This window comes from Mustela nivalis (assembly GCF_964662115.1).
Source record: "Mustela nivalis genome assembly, chromosome: 17".
NCBI lineage: Eukaryota > Metazoa > Chordata > Mammalia > Carnivora > Mustelidae > Mustela > Mustela nivalis.
In genome coordinates, this window is record NC_139036.1 from 38,376,554 (window position 1) to 38,395,286 (window position 18,733).

Consider the following 18,733-nt stretch of genomic DNA (forward strand, 5'->3'; position numbering starts at 1 on the left):
TTTCACTTGGGGCAAGAGGGCTGTGATGGTTTAGGTGACCGCCCAGTCCGACAGCTAGAAGGCGGGCTGCTATGGACTCTGGAGGCTGTAAGGGAGACCCACCAAACCACATACATGTGAGGTCCAGCCGCCAGAGCTGGGCAGGGGGCTGTCAGGCACGTGGGTCTGGGCTGCTTTCTTCTGCCTGGACCTTGCCCCCCACGCCCTCATCCAGAGCTCAGTGTCCCTCACTTGCAGAACCCACACGGGCCCTGACGCGTCCTGCCCTCATCCCAGTCTCTCTTCTCTCTTTGCTCAGGAAATCACCCTTGGAAGATGGTGGCTGTAAAGGTCTTCAGTCTGCTGCTGGGGTCCCTGCTCCTGGCAGTGGTGCTCGGAGAAAAGGCAGATGGTCACTCCAGGTAGGGCTGCAGGGGAGGGGTCCGGCGCAGAGGAGGAGGCTGGGGAGAATGACCCAGTTCTGGTTTTCGGGGGTGGGGGGAGGTGGGAAAGGGAAGAATCCCCAAGCCAAGAGGAAAGAAGCCAGAGGGGAAACCCTGCCAGCAGGCCGGGTGGAGAGTACGCGCACAGAGCCCAGGAGTTTTTATAATGAGCTACTGTTGCCACAGAAAAGACTGTGGTTAGATCTCTGGAAGGACTTCTCGGTGGTTAAAGGTGTGAAGGAGATGACAGCGTCTCCCTTCCTAATGGAAGCCTTGACCATTCGCTTATGTGTGCATTTGATCAAATTGTGCAGCGGCCCCCTGCACATCAGCCACAGAATATATATTAGGGCTGAGGGGTCCCCAAATGCCTCCTGGGAACCACTTAGGGGAGTTGTCAACTGTCCTGAGCACTTCCGGTGGTGGGGAGGGGAGCAGAGTGTCACAAGCCCATGGAGCAGGGGGCTGTGTGCTCTGGAGGACCAAGAGAGACATGTCTGAGTGGAGAGCTGTGCCTTGTCAGATGCACGGGCTGGCCATCCAGGCAGCCGTGTAGATGGGAGGCAGGGCCATCGGACAGGTGCAAGGAGGGACAACATGGCCTCGAGCTTGTGAACTTAGACTTGGACCCAGCCCGCCTGAGGCTAAATCCTGGATCTGCCCCCTAAGAGATGTGCCAGAAAATCTCTCCGCCCTTTGGTTTCCTCATTCCCAAAAAGGTCATAGAAATAGTGTCTACCTCATAGAGGAGATGAGGATCAAATGAGTCTGTGTAGTAAAGGCCTTCCAGAGGACCGGCCCCACAAGCTCACTCTTGTTCCTAGCAACTGGGAACAAAGCCTTGAATGGGCGGGGTTGGGGTGGGGCTGGGTGGGGCTGGGTGGGGCTGGGTGGGGTGGGGTGGGGTGGGGAGAGGAGCAGGCAAGAAGAGTGAAGGAAGGAACTGAGGTCAGTCCTCTTCCCGGATGCCTCTTTGCCCCAAGCCAGCCACTGAGGCTGCAGGAAGTGGGTTCTTGAGCTTGAGGATAAAGTCCCAGGGGCCTGATGCCTAGACAAGAGGGGATCTCCAGGAGCGCCTAGGTGGCTCAGTGGGTTAAAGCCTCTGCCTTCTGCTCAGGTCATGGTCCCAGGGTCCTGGGATCGAGCCCCACATTGGGCTCTCTGCTCAGCAGGAAGCCGGCTTCCTCCTCTCGATCTGCCTCTCTGCCTACTTGTGATCTCTGTCCAAAAAAAAAAAAAAACTTAAAAAAAAAAAAAAGGCAGGGATCTCCATAAAAATGGACTCCCAGGAAACCCTCCTGTGCGTGAGGATCACCTGGCCCTGCCTCCTGATTCCCCTCACCTCCTGCCCCTCCTGCGGTGTCCAGGCTTCTACCTCTCTCCTCCCTCTGCCCCTCAGAGTCCATGAGAAGGTCAGTGGCTCCCGACCTCGAGGCCCCAGATATGCGGAGGGGACTTTCATCAGCGACTACAGTATAGCCATGGACAAGATCCGCCAGCAAGACTTTGTGAACTGGCTGCTGGCGCAGAAGGGGAAGAAGAACGAGTGAGTCGAAGCACATGCCCCTTCCTGTGCCTGGGGCTGTCCGCACCTTCCTTTGAGGGTGCCACATGGGCCACATGGGTCGGTGACTCACGACTCCATGTGGTGCCTTTCACTGAGGCACCAACGGGGAGCTGGGCGACACCGTGGCCCTGACCTGCCCAGTCTGGGGGGGTGGGACCCAGGCAATTTTCCACTCCTTTCCTTCTAAGGAGAGGGATCAGGGAAGAGGTAGGGGCTCCCGGAGGATCCCCACAGGGTTGCAGAGGGAGCAGAGCTGCCGGCAGTGGTGGCCACCTGGGACTTGGTCCTTCTTCCTTCTCTGGGCTGAGTCCCTTACCTCGTCCTGGCTGCTCGGTTGGCCTGGTAGACAGCTGAGCCGAGAAGGAGGTTTGCTTGGCAACTTGGGTTAAGGTCCCAAAAGATTGGAGGCTTTGGACTGGGGAACATCTGGAGCCTCCCAGCCCCACCCACTCTGGCATCTTTACCCTACCAGCTGGAAACACAACATCACCCAGAGGGAGACCGGGGCCCTGGAGCTGGCCCATCAATCTGACAGGAAGGAGGAGAGGGAGCAGCAGGGGTGAGTCCACCCACGGGGGAGGGGGGCAGGGCCTCATTGTTCCCTCTCCCAGACCCCAGAGTGGGTCAGGGCCCCAGATAAGCATCCCCTTCCACTCCTGGTTCAGAAAGGGGTCTTGGAAAAACTCCTGGAGGCCAGCCTGAGCTTAAGGGAGAAGCAGAGGAGGAATAGGGGCTGGAGTCCTAGGAGGGGTTTGGGGTCAGAGTCCCTAAGATTGATGACTTGGTGTGCAGAGTCAAGGAGGAGGGCAGCAAAAGAGACCTCAGGGGGACATCAGGAACTGGCTTCCCTACTTCTCCCTGACAGACCTCAGGAAGGCTGTTTGAGGAACAGGGACCCTTTCAAGGCCAGTCCCTTGACATCAGTGATCCCCTCTCTGGGGAAGCTGAGCAATCTGTGGACATTCTAAAGAGTGACTGTCCCCAAAGTAATCTCTTGGGTTTTGGGGATGCATTCGGGGATGCTCTCAGAGGTGGGTGAGTGGGGTGCCTCCTACACTGAAGAACCCCTATTCCCGGGCCCACAGGTCAGGGTGGAGCTTGGAAAGCTGAGATAAGGAGAGCAGCTGTGTTGACTCCCTCCCCGGACCCCAGCCGCCCCTGGGAGCCCCAAGCCCTGTATTTACTCACTCTGGGTGGGGCCCAGGCTCAAACAGCCCAGCCCAACTGAGGCTTTCTCCTTGGCAGCTCCAGGAACTCCAGTGATGAAGACTTGCTCAGGGATTTACTGATTCGAGAGCTGCTGGCCTGGATGGTGGATCAGATGGAAGTCTGCAGGCGCAGGTGGGCTGTCTGGTGGCTTCGGGCGTCTCGTGTTGCGCTTACAACTTGAACTTTGGGGCCAGACATGGGTTCGGATCGGCCCCCCAGGACATGCTAGCAAACCAACAAGGCTCCCTGAAACTCAGTGTTCTCAAGAAAACAAGGCTTATTCAGACCACTTCTGTGGGATTGTTGTCAGGTTTAAATAAGATCATCGGAGGAAAGAGCTGAGAGCAACATGGCGGGAGGGAGGAGGAGTTCAGTGATGTTGGCAGCTGTTGTTACTTCTGGGTGTCCACCTTATCTGGGTGAGAGGCTGAGCTCCCCTCCCCTGCACACCTGAGCCAAGCTGCCCATCTGTTCTCAGCTCTCCCTCTGTACCCTTGTCCCATGGCCCCTGGAGCTGGAGGCATGTTGCCCCTGTCTGTAGCCATTGTTGGTCTCATTGGTTCTGGAACCCATCTTGCCAGCTAGGAGGTCCTTTAATCTGTTATGTCCCAGAAGCAAGGGGTGGCCAGATGCCACGAAGGAGCCCATCTACCTAAGGGATGAGACGGGACCCTCATTCAAGATGCAGACACCGAGGCTTGGAAACCAGAATACATTTCAGGCTTTGATGCTGGCGAGCTAGGGAGGCATGGAGGGAGTAGATCTGATGGCTTCTGGTAGAGGGCAGGAAAGGAGCAATGGAGGAGAGTATGAGAAATTCTCCAAAGGGAGGTGGTTGCTTTTTGAAAACATTTTGATTACTTATAATTAAAAAGGTCATTGAACCTTGGCTGGGGACTAGGATGAATTAATTTGCTGACTCCGAGTAGATAGTGACCCCCCTCTCCAACCACTTCCCCTCTGCCTTCCACTCTCCCCAGATTTCAGTGACTCAGACCAAACCCAGCTCCAGCCCGGACTCTGCCCTTCGCTCACTCAGGACTCAGCTCCACTCCAGGGTACCCAAGAGAAGCCAAACCAATAAAGTTTAAGCTGAAATAAATCTTTGTCCTCATTGTTAAAACTTACTCAAATGTCTGCTTGAGCACTGTCAACGTTTGTCTGTGAGCGTGTGTCACCCAATGAAAAGGAGATATGGTTCCCACCTGCATCTGTAATTCGTCTGTTTACTCTCCAAATACCAGTACAGGTAGGGGCTGTGCTAACTGCTGGGAACACAGCAATCACAGCAATCATGGAAATGGGCACAGTTCCTGTCCCCGAGGAATTTATAGACACACACACACACACACACACACACATTAATAATCATGTAACATGCAGGGTCGCCTGGGTGGCTCCGTTGGTTAAGCCTTCAAATTTTGATTTTGGCTCAGGTCAAGATCTCAGGGTCATGAGATCAAGCCCTGCCTCAGGCTCTGCATTGGGCTTGGAGCCTGCTTAAGAGTCTCTCTCTCCTCCCTCGACTCCTCCCTCCCTTTCTAAAAAAAAAAAAATAATAATAATTGCGCCAATGCAAAGCTATGTGAAGAAAGACTAGAGTGCTATGAGAACAGAGCAGCCTCCTCTAAATGGAGTAGGGAGTCTCAGGGCCTCTTTGAGAGAGTGACATTCAAGCTGAGTGCGATGGTGAGGACAAGATGGCCAAAGGATGAGGAGAGCCTTAATAAACATTACCTCAATGCTATTCGCACAAAGGGGACCCCTCCCCTGTCAACAATGGGGAGATTAGCATAATCAGGCTGGATGGGAGGGCAGAGAAAGGGTCTTAAAGGCCATGTTAAAACTTTTCAGATTTTATCCTCAGAGCAGGGGCAGGTCCTGAAGGATTTTGAGCAGGGGCAGGTTTGAAGAGTTACTTTCGTTCCCACACCGTCATGAGTGAGGAGTACATATGGAGATGAACTAGGATGGCAGTGAGAAACAAAGACCAGTTACGAGAACCCTCTTTTGCAGGATTCCAGGCTTATCCTGGGGTGGTGGGAGGGGGAGTGAAGGGAAAGAGCCCAATCAGTTTGTCCAAAAATCAATACCTTTATCTGCCAGTGTTCAAACCAATGCCTGGTATCCGTGGAAGGCAGTCCTGTCTCCTCCCCCTTCATTTGGGCTATCTGGCCTGGAATGTCCTCTCTCCCCTTGATCTTGTCACATTTTAGTAGACACGAGTCAAACACACCTTGATTCAAAGACTCAAATTGCTTATTAGGTCTGTGACTTGGCAAGTTAGTTCCTCTCTCTGAGCCTGTTTCCTGTCTGTGAAAAAAAAGATTCGGAAGTACCTGACTCCTAGGGTTGAAGTATTAATTAAGATAGTGCCTGACACAAAGTAAATGGTCAGTAAGTTAACTTTGATTATCATTTACCCACCTAAACCTCAATTTAAAAATACAAGGATATTTGTTTTCAATCAGGGAGTGGCAAGCTGGATTGGCTGAAGGGCTGGGCCTGTGGCATAACTGAGCAGAGTGGGGAGGGGGTAAGACAATGGGAAGGATGGGGACTGTGAAAATGGAAGAGACACGCTTTCTGCTGACCCAACAAAACACTTTTGAGAACTGAATTTGCCCAAGGGCTGCCGGTGTGCTCTGACATTTTAGGTTTTCTTTCCTCTAAACTCCTTGAGTTTGCAGAGTGTGTACCACACAATTTAGGCCTTTGCTCAGAAGGATATAGTTTAGTGAATCTCTATGGTAGAATCAGCTGTCTTTAAAAAAAAAAAAAAAAGAACCCCAAGTTGTCTTGGGGAGAAGTTGGTTGGATCTCTATTTCTGGAGCCTTGGGTGTCTTTGGGGGTGAGCGAATCAGAAAGGTTTAGAATAAATTTGTACAATGTCCTTATTACGGGCCAGGCATTATGCTCAGCTCTCTATAAACCTCATTTAAAGCCTCATCACAGCGCTTTTAAGATAGTAACATACTAGCTGTTAACCATGCACTACACTGCCTCCATGAGGTAGAGAATTAAAGTCCCTTGCTCTCAGCCACCCTGTGGCTAAGGCCAGTGAGTCACTTAAAGCAAGTGACAGCATGTGAGATGGTTGGCATTCAGGTATACTGGAGCAGAGCGCTTCTGAGAGCCATTGTGCAATTGTCAGGCATTTTGTGAGCAGGTTGTAAAATCATTGTTAGCTTGAAATCGGCCATGGCCAGAGTACACCGTGAAAATTGACAAATGCTGTAAATCAGAGCTCCTCCTTCCTAGCCTGGAGAGGTTGTTGTTAAACATTTACCAGCACATTACTGGTCAACATACTTTCTCTAAAATCATGAAAGAGAACAAATGTGTCTGAATAAGGGAAGGAGTGTGTCTGCTTGAGTGTGGTAACCAGGTGTGTCTCTGGCCAACGTTTGTACCTACGAGAGTGAGTGTGTGTGTTCATTTGAGGGTATGAATAAATTTTAAGAAAGGAGTGTGAGTGAAGGATCAGTGCATGCATCTTTCTTTTTTTTTTTTTTTAAAGATTTTATTTATTTTATTTGCAGACAGAGATCACAAGTAGGCAGAGAGGCAGGCAGAGAGAGAGGGAAGAAGAAGCAGGCTCCCTGGGATCATGACCTGAGCCAAAGGCAGAGGCTTTAACCCACTGAGCCACCCAGGCGCCCCTCAGTGCATGCATCTTAAGGGGTTATACCGTGTGAGTCAAAGAGTGAGAAACGAGGCAGGTGTGTCTGTGTGTGTCAGTGAATCAGGAAAAGATCAAATTTTTGTGTTAGGGAGCAGTGTAGTAAGAACATGAGAATAGGAGGTAAATGTGTGTACGTAAGGGGCTACATGTTGTTTTGCAGAAAGGCATGGGTAGGTTTATTGAAGGTCAGTGTTTTAGGAGATGGCTGGTACGTGTTGGAAGAGCAAATCTGTGTCTAGGGAAGTTTGTTTCTAAGGGGACTCGGACTATCTATAGAACTCAGTGTCTAAGTGTATGTCTGAGGATGAATCTGAAATTTGGTCCTTACACCCACTAACTCTAGATTCTGCTGCAAATAACAGAAAAACACCTGGGTTTGGGTAACCAACAGTGGCTTTGGTAAGACAGAACATTGTTTCTCTTTCTTTCTTTCTTTTTTTTTTTTAAGATTTTTATTTATTTATTTGACAGAGAGAGATCAGAAGTAGACAGAGAGGCAGACAGAGAGAGAGGAGGAAGCAGGCTCCCTGCTGAGCAGAGAGCCCGATGCGGGACTCGATCCCAGGACCCTGAGATCGTGACCTGAGCCGAAGGCAGCGGCTTAACCCACTGAGCCACCCAGGCACCCCTGTTTCTCTTTCTTGTAAGCATCCAGAAGCAGGCAGCTCAAGGCTGGTATGATTGCTCTGCTCCATAAAATCCTCAGGTCAGGGACCTGAGCCATGGTTCCGTAATCCCTCAGGGTCCAAAGTGGTGGCTACATATCCTGTCATCAATCTCTGCTCACATCCTCTTCTAACCCTTTTACTTGAAACTTCTGGTAACTTTATTCACATTTGTGATTTCACCTTGCTGATGATTCTGGATCTGTAGCTCTGCCCAGCGCTTTCTGTAGACCTTTATGTTAATACATCCAAATGACCATTGGTTGTCTCTCTTGTGATGTCACAGAGACCTCAATTTCAACTTGTTCAAAACCACTTTTAATTATTTCCCTAGCTTCATCCTGTGGTCTCAGTCCCTGTTCCCACACCCCCTTCTCTGAATGGCACCACCCTGCTGCCCAAGACAGAAAAGAGCATTTTTCCCTACCCACTCTGTCTCCACCTTACCAGTTTTACCATTCTGCCCTCCAAATAGCTCCTGAAACCATTGCATTCTCTCTACCTCATGGCCAATATCTTAGTGCTAGCTTGCATTGTTTCTAGGTTGCATTGCTATGGCTGACTTAAGTCTAGGTTGTCACTTTTTTTTTTTTTTTTAAGATTTTATTTATTTGACAGAGAGGGAGAGAGAGAGAGAGAGCACAAGTCGGGGAAGGGGTAGAGGGAGAAGCACTCTCTCTGCTGAGCAGAGAGCCACATGCGGGGCTCAATTCAAGGACCCCAAGATCTTTTTTTTTTTTTTTTAAGATATTTTATTTATTTGACAGAGATCACAAGTAGGCAGAGAGGCAGGCAGAGAGAGAGGAGGAAGCAGGCTCCCTACTGAGCAGAGAGCCAGATGTAGGGCTCTATCCCAGGACGCTGGGATCATGACCTGAGCGGAAAGCAGAGGCTTTAACCCACTGAGCCACCCAGGTGCCCCAAGGACCCCAAGATCTTGACCACAGCCCAATGCAGACATTTGAGGGAATGAGCCATCCAGGCGCCCCATTTGTCACTAATTCTTCCAAAACAGGAATTTGATCTAACAAGTCAAGTAACAGCTTCCTGGCTTAAGAATCCTTCGTTAGCTGCTTTGTTGGGCTCAACGCTGTAGAAACCGCCTATGGAGCTTTCTAAACACACAGATGGCTGATTCCACTCCAAATCTGCTGAGTAACAATCATAACTGATGTTTACCTATATGTCAGGCATCGCCCTAGACGCTTTGTCATAATTTTCTCACTTCATCCTCACAACTTCATGAGTTGGTATTACTCTATATACTGTGGACACTAGAACACAAGAGATTCAGGACTATGGCTAAAGTGACTGGACCCACTGCAGTGGAAGTGAGCTATGGAGCCGGCTATCTAATTCCAGAGTCCAAGTTCTTAACTGTAAGGTCTTAGAGTTTCTGCGTGTGACTCCAACAGGTAGGCTCCACTAGAGCTGACGGGTTGTGCTCCATGCTCCATTTGGAAGCTTCGGGGCCGACTCAACACCTGGCCCATAGTAGGCGGCTGGGAGCCGGAGCCCGGGGGGCGGCGAGCGTCAGTCGTGCTACCACTCGGGGCTCCGAGGCGCCCACGTGGGTGGGGAGCGCGCCTCCGACAAAGACGCCGCGGCTCAGCGTCTGCACTCGCCTGTCCTCCCCAGCGCGGGGCTTCGCCGGGCTGGCTACTCCTGTCCTGGCCACCAGAGGAAGGCGGGGCCGCTCTGCCCCGCGGCAGGAAGTCGGCGCGTAGCTTCCGGCGCGCGGAGATGACGCGTGCCCCGCGCTTCCGCGTTGGGAGCCGGCGGCGGATCCCGGGACGCGGAGACCCGGGGTCCCGGCAGCGGGGCGGCCCCCGGGCCCAGGGTGGGGATGCATCGCCGCGGGGTGGGAGCGGGTGCCATCGCCAAGAAGAAGCTTGCCGAGGTGAGGAGAAGAAGGCCGACCTACAGCCATCCCCGACCGGAGAGAGATTGGAAGTCTCGGAGAGAGCTCTGTACCCTCAAATCGCCCCCCATCAGAATCTGACACGGGCTCTTCGGGTCTCGGGAAACTGACTTTCTTCAGTTTCCAGTTGATTGGAATGTCAGCATTCGCAGATCCACCAGCCCTTTCCCCCGCGTCCCCAAATATGACTACAGACTAGCCGTCTGTTTTACTTCCTCATCCCTCACCCTAAGAAAAACCATTTAAGAGAGACCCTCCTCTTCTCATACTTCATCGGAGGCAGTACAAGTGGGAGCCCCCAGCGCCCACTCTCAATTCACATTGGTCTCTTTGTCTGACAGGCCAAGTATAAGGAGAGAGGCACTGTCTTGGCGGAAGACCAGCTGGCCCAGGTGAGTCGGTGGGAGGGCTCCAGGCAGGAAGGGAGACCCGACTAGGCTGAACAGGGTACCTCTGATGTAAACTAGATTGTTTGGATTGAACTAAAAATAGGGTATTTGGCAAATCTCTGCTTCCGGGCTGCTCAGATCTTTTATGGGACTTGCTAATAAGAGTGATAGCTAACATCTTTGAGTCGTTGCATGCTTATATCGTCCCAGGCATGTGCCTTTTTTTTTTTTTTCTTTTCTTTTTTTACATGCACTATCTTGTTCATCCTGAAGATCCTACCAGGAGGGAACTCTATTCTTCCCAGTTTAGAATTGAGGACATTCAGGTGATTTATCCAAGATTACATGGGTAATAGTAGGTGGTAGAGCTGTTTGAATTAGGTCTTTGGGGACTTTCACCTCAAGTGCCTAAGAATTACATGAAAATATGGCTTAAATCTGTGTGGCCTATCACCACCACTGTCACATCTAGGTGCATACCAAAAGTGTGTGTTAGTGATGGGGTGCGGTGCCTGTGATTCCCTTTTCATGTCCTGAGTGCACGCAGTTACTGGGACTGGTAAAGAAGAGGCAGAAACAGTTAAGCAAGGAAATGGATCCTTGTACTGAGGAAAGAGAGTAGACACGGGCTGTGCTCTTCAAAATCTCCCACCTCAGGGGTGCCTGGGTCACTCAGTTGGTTAAGTGTCTGAGTCTTGGTTTCTGCTCAGGTCATGATCTCATGGTGGTGGGATCAAGCCTGGTGTTGGGATTCTCACTCAGTGGAGGGTGTGCTTGAGATTCTCTCTCCTCTCTGTGCCCTTCTCACTTGTGCTCTCTCTCTCCCCCTAAAATAAATACATATTTATTTATTAAAAAAAAAAAAAGAAAGAAACTGGAGCACCTGGGTGGCTCAGTGGGTTAAGCCGCTGCCTTCGGCTCAGGTCATGATCTCAGGGTCCTGGGATCGAGTCCCGCATCGGGCTTTCTGCTCAGCGAGGAGCCTGCTTCCCTCTCTCTCTGCCTGCCTCTCTGCTTGCTTGTGATCTCTGTCTGTCAAATAAATAAATAAAATATTAAAAAAAAAAAAAAGAAACAAAACCTCCTACTTATAGGGGAGGTGACATATAGGAATCAAATGGAAATGGTGATTATGTTTTAGTTTATAAAATGTAGCAAACAAGGAGATATTGGTCCAGGAGTGATTACTCTTGGTGGGTGGAACATAGGCTTTGTTAATTAGGGAAAGAGAAGGAATACTACAAATAAGTCAGAAAATCCCCAAACCATTTGTATTTAGCTTTGGAATATAATCTGGTAGACCCACCCCTCCCTTTGGTATTCTTTACTTAGATTTGATTCCCAAGAAGATCCATGACTGAAAGAGTCAACAATCACTGCAAACTTAATTCATACCAGGCTTCCTTTCTCTTCTGTCAGTGGCTGAAGATTTTCTTTCTGAATGCTGAATTCTCTCAATTTTTAAAAAAGATTTTATTTATTTGTTTGACAGAGAGCGAGAGACAGAGAGAAAGGGGACACAAGCAGGGGGAGTTGGAAAGGGAGAAGCAGGCCTCCCACCGAGCAGGGAGCTCGATGTGGGGCTCGATCCCAAGACCCTGGGGATCATGACCTGAGCCGAAGGCAGATGCTTAACAACTGACCCACCCAGACGCCTCCACATTCTCTCATTTTTTTTTTTTTTAGAGATTTTATTTGTTTATTTGACAGAGAGAGATCACAAGTAGGCAGAGAGGCAGGCAGAGAGAGAGAGGAGGAAGCAGGCTCCCTGTTGAGGAGAGAGCTTGATGCGGGACTCGATCCCAGGACCCTGGGTTCATGACCTGAGCCAAAGGCAGCGGCTTAACCCACTGAGCCACCCAGGTGCCCTCTCTCATTTTTAAGACAAAATGGATTCTGGGGTGCACCTTCAATCTAGTAACAGTTTCTCTGGGAAAATAAAAAAGTATCACATTAGTAAAAATTGTTAGATGCATCCCAACTTTAGAACAGAAACATGTGGGGGGGGGGAAATGTGTGTTTTATTTTTTTATCTTTAAAATGTTTTATTTTATTCATACTTTAAAGATTTATTTATTAATTTTAGAGATAGAGTGTGCAGGTGGGAAGAGGCAGAGGGAGAGAGTCTTAACTGGACTCCCAAGGAGAGTGCAGAGACAGGTAGGGCTCAGTCTCATGACCCCGAGGGGATGACCTGAGCTGAAACTAAGAGTAGACCACTTAACCTACTGAGCCACCCAGGCACCCCCAAAGATTTTTAAGTAATCTCTCTACCCATCTTGGGGTTCAAACTCAAAACCCTGAGATCAAGAGTTGCGTGCTCTACTACCAACTGAACCAGCCAGGTGCCCCCAAAAATGTGTGTTACAGAATTGAGGAAACATTATGGCATCCCAATCCAGCTGACAACAGAAACACGAAGGAAAGTTAGGGATAAACAGAGGGAACAATAGGGGCACCTGGGTGGCTCAGTTGGTTGGGCGTCTGACTCATGGTTTTGGCTTTGCTCGTGATCTCATTGAGCCCCCAGTGCGGCTGCCTGCTCAGTGGAGAGTTCGCTTGACGATCTCTCCCTCTGCCCTTCCTCCTGCTCATGTGTGTGCCTGTGCGTGTTCTCACTCTCTCGAGTTAAGATACATCAATCTTTTTTTTTTTTATTTTTTTTTTATTTTTTTTATTTATTTGACAGAGAGAAATCACAAGTAGATGGAGAGGCAGGCAGAGAGAGAGAGAGAGGGAAGCAGGCTCCCTGCTGAGCAGAGAGCCCGATGCGGGACTAGATCCCACGACTCTGAGATCATGACCTGAGCTGAAGGCAGCGGCTTAACCCACTGAGCCACCCAGGCGCCCTAAGATACATCAATCTTTTTAAAGATTTTACTATTTGAGAGAGAGAAAGAATGCACAAGCTGAGGGAGCAGTGGCAGAGGGAGAAGCAGGCTCCCCGCAGAGCAAGAAAGGGAACAAGAAATAGCATCATGGCAGGCCTGGAGGAGGTAGGTTATTTCAGCCTTTGCCCTAACACTGGGCCGGGAACTTACTTTTGGCATCAGGTTATCACTTGATTAGGCTGCCCCTGACCTCCCCCTGGTCCACCTTACAGATGTCGAAGCAGTTGGACATGTTCAAGAGCAACCTGGAGGAATTCGCCAGCAAGCACAAACAGGAGATCCGGAAGAATCCCGAGTTCCGGGTGCAGTTCCAGGACATGTGCGCCACCATCGGGGTGGACCCACTGGCCTGTAAGGAGCTGTGTGCGGGGCTGCGGTGTTCTCCTGGGGCTCCAGAGGGCCAGCAGCTCTGCTGTCTGTCAGCGCTGTGGCTAGGCCATCTTCCAGAAGGCCCTTCAAAAAGGGCCTGCAGGGAGAGCCAGAGGCTGTTGTCTCCAGGGAGTGCCCAGCAGGATGGCTGAGTGCGCAGCGTGAGGGGGAAGCTGGAGACGTTGCCTTCGGGCTCGTAGCCAGGGTACCGGCCTTCCCGTGAGTCGTGACCTACAGTGGACTTTCTTCCCTTTATTAAAAAGATAATTGAGTTTTAATGAAAGTAGCATGTCATCCTGGAGTCAGTCAATAGATGAGAAAAAAAGAAAAAGAAAGTACGAGTCTCCAGATCCTGTTCCGTAGTTGCAGAGATAAACATTAACGGTCTGAGGTAGCTTTCTGGGTGCCTGCATCCCATTTATAAACTTCTAACGTATCAGATTATGCTGTCATTACTACTCTGTAACCTGCATTTTTTCCCCAGTGAATTGTTGTCTCTGGTGGATTTTTGAAGGCCAGGTCTGCGGATGGTTTCTCTCAGCCTTGTCTAGACCCTCTGTCCCATTGTATTTCACTGTATAATTTGGTAATGGAAGACTCATTTTTATAGTGTTCTGAGCCAGAATTAGCAAAACAGAAATGCCTTTTAGATTGCCCACCCTTGCCAACTGTCCAAGCTGGTTTTTAGGAGGACTTCCCAAGAGTTCAACTGTCTTGAGGATCCTGAGTAGTAAATGGAACCCCAGGACTTAGGCTAGGCAGGGAACGCTTCCCACGGGGTAGATGTTTTAATCTAGCTTGGAGAGAAAAGAAAGGATAGAAACCAACCTATAACCTGGCTTTTGTTTTTCTTTCTTTCTTTCAGCTGGAAAAGGATTTTGGTCTGAGATGCTAGGCGTGGGGGATTTCTATTACGAGCTGGGGGTCCAAATTATTGAGGTGTGCCTGGCCTTGAAGCACCGGAATGGAGGTGAGGCTGGCTGAGTCCTGAGTGCTGGGCTTTGGACTTCTCGGAGGGAGAAGACCTTGAAAGGTGATCTTTTCCATCCTGCAGACTGCAAGCCAATAAGATCTCGAGAAGCTCTTAGGTCTTCAGAAGCATCTTAGCGGCTTCATGTGGTTGAAAAATGGAACGGCCTGAATGATGGTCTCTGTTCCCTAGAGAGCTTCGCCCAGCAGGTTCTTAGCCCCTGGTGATTATAGAAAATTATAGGGAGGTAGGAAATAGGCCTTTCCCTCGATACACAACATACCCAGGTTATGATTTTAAGATTAGTAACTGTGTGTCCTGGTGTTCCAGGGTGGGGTGTTGCCCACTTTCTTGGCTCCCCAAAATGTGACCTAAAAATGGTCATCCAGTAGGGTCATCTTAATAATTTGTTTTTTTGTTTTTTTGTATTTATTTATTTGACAGAAATCACAAGTAGGCAGAGAGGCAGGCAGAGAGAGAGAGAGGAGGAAGCAGGCTCCCCACCGAGCAGAGAGCTCGATGTGGGACTCGATCCCAGGACCCTGAGATCATGACCCGAGCTGAAGGCAGCGACTTAACCCACTGAGCCACCCAGGCGCCCCCATCTTAATAATTTGTATTTTGGATTTGGTTTGGTTTGGCTCAGCCACAAAGCTCACCCTCCCCCTGCTTTCCTCACCGCTCGCACAGGCCTGATAACCCTCGAGGAGCTGCACCAGCAGGTGTTGAAAGGAAGGGGCAAGTTCGCGCAGGACGTCAGCCAGTAGGTCTTGCCTCCCAACCCCTTGGAGTATGGAAAGGTCTTTAAAAATCATATGAAAATCGTTTCTCTTTACTGCTCACATGTCTAGGCTGTTTTGGGGATCATTTTGTTCTTCTTTATGATCAGAAAACCTGCGTTTTAGAAAACGGGAAATATAGACCTAAAGAACCAAAAATGACCCATTACTTCTCAACTAAGATCACAGTTATTGACATTTTCGTGTATTTTCTTCTAAGCATTTTTTTCCCCACATGTATGCATGTATTGTTACTATTTTTTTTTTTTTTTTTTTACATTCTTAGGGCTTAATATTGAGCTATTTGTGGTGAAGGAGACTAGTGCACACATCTGGGAAGGCTGGGGAATGGAGTGGGGGTCAGAAGGCGGGGTACATGTCAATCTAGTTTAGCAGCCTCCATGCAGAACTTCAGTTTGAGAAAAGGTTAAAAAAAAAGGCTGTCGGTATGTGGGCTGCATATAGGTTCTACACATGGTCTTGTGGGTTTTCTTTTTCCCTAATTCGAGTTCAGTTGTTAACGGGAAACCAGTTGATCTGGCAGGAGCGGGCCTGAATTTCCCAATGGCGATCATCAGCTGGATCGCTGTCTATAAAATGCATGCTAAATGCATGCGTGGTTTCCGGTTTCCTTTCTACCACAGTCCGCACTGCTCCCTGTCGTCTGTCCCATGGAGCTCCTTCGTTCCCATTCCCTGGTGGGCTCCTGTGGGCGGGTTTTTGCTCCATTCCTGTACCATCTCCCAGTAGTGTCCCAGCGCCGTCTGGTGCCCCTTGGCCCTGCCTTCTTACTGAGGTCACTGACCATCATGCAGCCGTTTGAGTCTTGTTAGGGGGTCCCCGCTAGACCAGAGCTGAAACTGCGTCGCGGCTGGGTCTGCTGTGCCAGGGGTCTTTAAGCAGCTTTTTCTTCCCTCAGAGATGACCTGATCAGGGCCATCAAGAAACTGAAGGCGCTGGGCACTGGCTTCGGCATCATCCCCGTGGGCGGCACCTACCTCATTCAGTCCGTCCCGGCTGAGCTCAACATGGACCACACCGTGGTGCTGCAGCTGGCTGAGGTACCTGCTGCCTTCTGGGGGCCGCGGGGGCGGAGCCCAGGTGGGGGTTACAGACTTCGGGAGTAGCACAGACTCAGGTCTTCCACTGAGACTGTCCAGTGGACACACAACTCAGACCGGTGCTTATTTAGAAGACATTTATTGAGCAGCTACAGCGCAAAGCACCGGGCCAGGCTGTCGGGGGCAGAACGGCGGGCACCAGAGGTCCTGCTCTCAGGGAGCGTACAGTCTAGTGGAGCAGACAGACATGCAGACAGCAGGCTGGATTTGCTTGGGTAGACCGATTCTCTGAGGTCTTCAGAGTACTACACTCTGAATGGGTTCTTCCAAATAAACGTTTCATCTCGTTTGCCAGTCCCCTGTCCCTTGGCATGCCTTCAGCGTACCCCCTCCTTCCCCATTCCTTACCCCAGATTGAGGGAAGACATGTTCAGTTTTCTTAATCCGATAATGGAAAACAAAACTAAATAAGGAAGAACTTTTCTTACTGGGGAACGGGTAAGATGAGCCAGGGAATTGTCACCATTTCTTGCTTTCAGTGAATTATTCTGAATCTTGTCATACTCTGAAGTTCTCGGAGAAAGTCTAAATTAGTATTTTAGTACCAGGGACCCCACTTTTTAAGACTGAACCTGTCACCCTGAAAGTCACTTCTCTCTCTTTGCTGGGGCTTCCAAACATTCTTTTCCCCTGCTCTTAGGTTTCAAGGGCAGGTCTTCCTCCTGTCTGGGTCGGTCTGTTGTTGCCGGGCAGACGCTGGGTTCTTAGGGAAAGTCCACTGTTAACTGACTCCCTGGTTCCTCCTTCCTCCAGAAAAATGGCTACGTGACTGTCAGTGATATCAAAGCCAGTCTTAAATGGGAGACCGAGCGAGCGCGTCAAGTGCTGGTATGTGAATTCTGGAATGGGCCAGAAGAGACGGGCCCCAGATGGGTGGATAGACAGCACACCGGCAGAAACTTTAGCCTTGCTCTGCTGGCCTCTCGCCTTGAAGGCTGCTGTCACCACAGAGAAGCAAGGCAACCCCCGCATTCCTCTGAAGGTGCCCCTGAGGTCCGACTCAGAGGCAGGCTTCTAACTCTGCGTAGGACAGTCACCAGTACCTCCTCTCCCCCCCAGCCTGTCAGGCCTGGTCAGACAATTCATACGGTTTGTACTGGAAGTAACACTGTCAATTCAGAGTAAAGGGAATTGTTACCTACTTAATTACATACCCATAATGGCATACTATTACACTGTGTATTATATAGTTAGTGTTCTCTATAGACAGATCTCGTGATGCTAGTGAGAGGCCGATGAGTAGTAGCAGGAGAATGTAATTCTGGCTTTTCATACCTTCTTCCTTATCCAGGCAATTAAACTATAGACTTAATTTTTTCTGGAAAGCAGGGTAACATAAACATCTGTTTACTGCTGCTGGGGACAACCGGGCCCATCTTGAGCCTATTTCTGGCTGTAAGAATTGCCAGTCCATTCTAAACTAAGAGAGTCCTTCCAATAACTTGTCCACGAAGGTTCACCCACAAGTTAACGGAAACATAATTACAACAGTGGTGTCCATTTTGCTTCAGGGAACTGGGATCAGGGATTTGCTTCAGGCCACAGGACAGACGTCTCTGCAGCCCCCGAGTCCTTCTCCCAACATCCCACACTACTGGTCTTTACCCTCCTTCCCAGCACAGGCTAAGTGATTTGGTAGCATCTCTTGCACCTCAGGCAAAGGTCAGGGCCAAACAGAACCTGGAATTCCAGTCTGGTTGTGTAAAGGTGTGAAGGCACTCGTGTAGATTTAGTCTGAAAACCCCACTGATGCCAAAACAGGTCTGGGGGTCGTTTGTCCACCGGACAGGAACTCCGACTCTTCCTACCTTTTCCTTCCAGGAACACCTGCTGAAGGAAGGGCTGGCCTGGCTGGACCTACAGGCCCCAGGGGAGGCCCGCTACTGGCTGCCGGCTCTCTTCACTGACCTCTACGCCCAGGAGATTACAGCCGAGGAGGCCAGAGAAGCCCTCCCCTGACTCTGGCAGTGTCGAAGGAGCCCCAGCAACAGGCAGGAAGAGGAGGGCAGAGCTGCTGGTGTGAATAAAGCCTGAATAACTTTTTTTTTAAAGAAAAGAGTTTCAAGTTTTTTCTTTCCTCAATACTCTTCACCCATTATTTTATTTTATTTTATTTTTTTTTAAAGTGCCTTCACATTGCATCTTTTATTGGAGAAAAACTCATTTATCCAGTAAGGCTAACCTGAGCAGCACAGAGAATAGCGAGCACGTACGAAATGACCTGCATGGGTCACCACCAAGTTCACGGTAGGGATGGGTCTAGAATGAAGGCAGTCCATCTCCTGGCTAGACAGTCTCTTGGCTATTGGTAGTCCTGGGACATAAATTACAGCCCGTTAATTCAAACCTTGTCTTTATAAAAATGTTTATCTCAAGGGAGCAGATCCTAATGGACCAGTAACAGCCACTTGTTCAGTCTCCTCCATTTTCCTCTGGAGCTTCCAGGTTCTGACAGACTTGGCTGAATGTGAAGAAAGTAGAGGTCAAAGTAAAATGGTGGTTAGAGGAAACAATGGAACCTAGGGGAATGGACCAACAGTGGACATAGTCTAGTCCTTGAGTTTCGTACCAGCTCTCCCTCCTGTGATCACTAGGTCCCTCTTGCCTTAGCAGTGGGAAGGGCATCACTTACTGAACACCTACCCTGTGCCGCCTTCTAAACACACTTAAATCCTCATGGCCACTTTCATCAGCTCAGGGAGTAGGTCTCCTTTTGAATTAACTCACTGGGCGCGGGCCACCAA

The 18,733-nt window shown here is 49.8% G+C and overlaps 2 protein-coding genes across 3 annotated transcripts; both read left to right on the plus strand.

Annotated features, from left to right (window-relative positions):
* Positions 1-315: 315 nt before the first annotated feature.
* Positions 316-4,300, plus strand: GIP (gastric inhibitory polypeptide; the record flags this gene model as incomplete). Of its 2 annotated transcripts, none has more annotated exons than XM_082704850.1 (5): positions 316-401; positions 1,822-1,968; positions 2,462-2,548; positions 3,241-3,330; positions 4,179-4,300. In XM_082704850.1, 5 exons carry the CDS (start codon positions 316-318, stop codon positions 4,186-4,188), a joined length of 420 nt encoding a protein of 139 aa, XP_082560976.1. In that variant the 3' UTR covers positions 4,189-4,300. The 2 variants fall into 2 exon arrangements, with proteins under 2 accessions (XP_082560976.1, XP_082560977.1); XM_082704851.1 differs by lacking the exon at positions 316-401 and adding an exon at positions 1,673-1,722.
* A 4,972-nt stretch (positions 4,301-9,272) lies between these two features.
* On the plus strand, positions 9,273-18,045 carry SNF8 (SNF8 subunit of ESCRT-II). Its single transcript, XM_082704833.1, has 8 exons — positions 9,273-9,449; positions 9,812-9,862; positions 12,963-13,101; positions 13,985-14,089; positions 14,780-14,852; positions 15,788-15,929; positions 16,743-16,817; positions 17,811-18,045. Exons 1-8 carry the CDS (start codon positions 9,396-9,398, stop codon positions 17,946-17,948), a joined length of 777 nt encoding a protein of 258 aa, XP_082560959.1. The 5' UTR covers positions 9,273-9,395; the 3' UTR covers positions 17,949-18,045.
* The last annotated feature ends 688 nt before the right edge of the window (positions 18,046-18,733 follow it).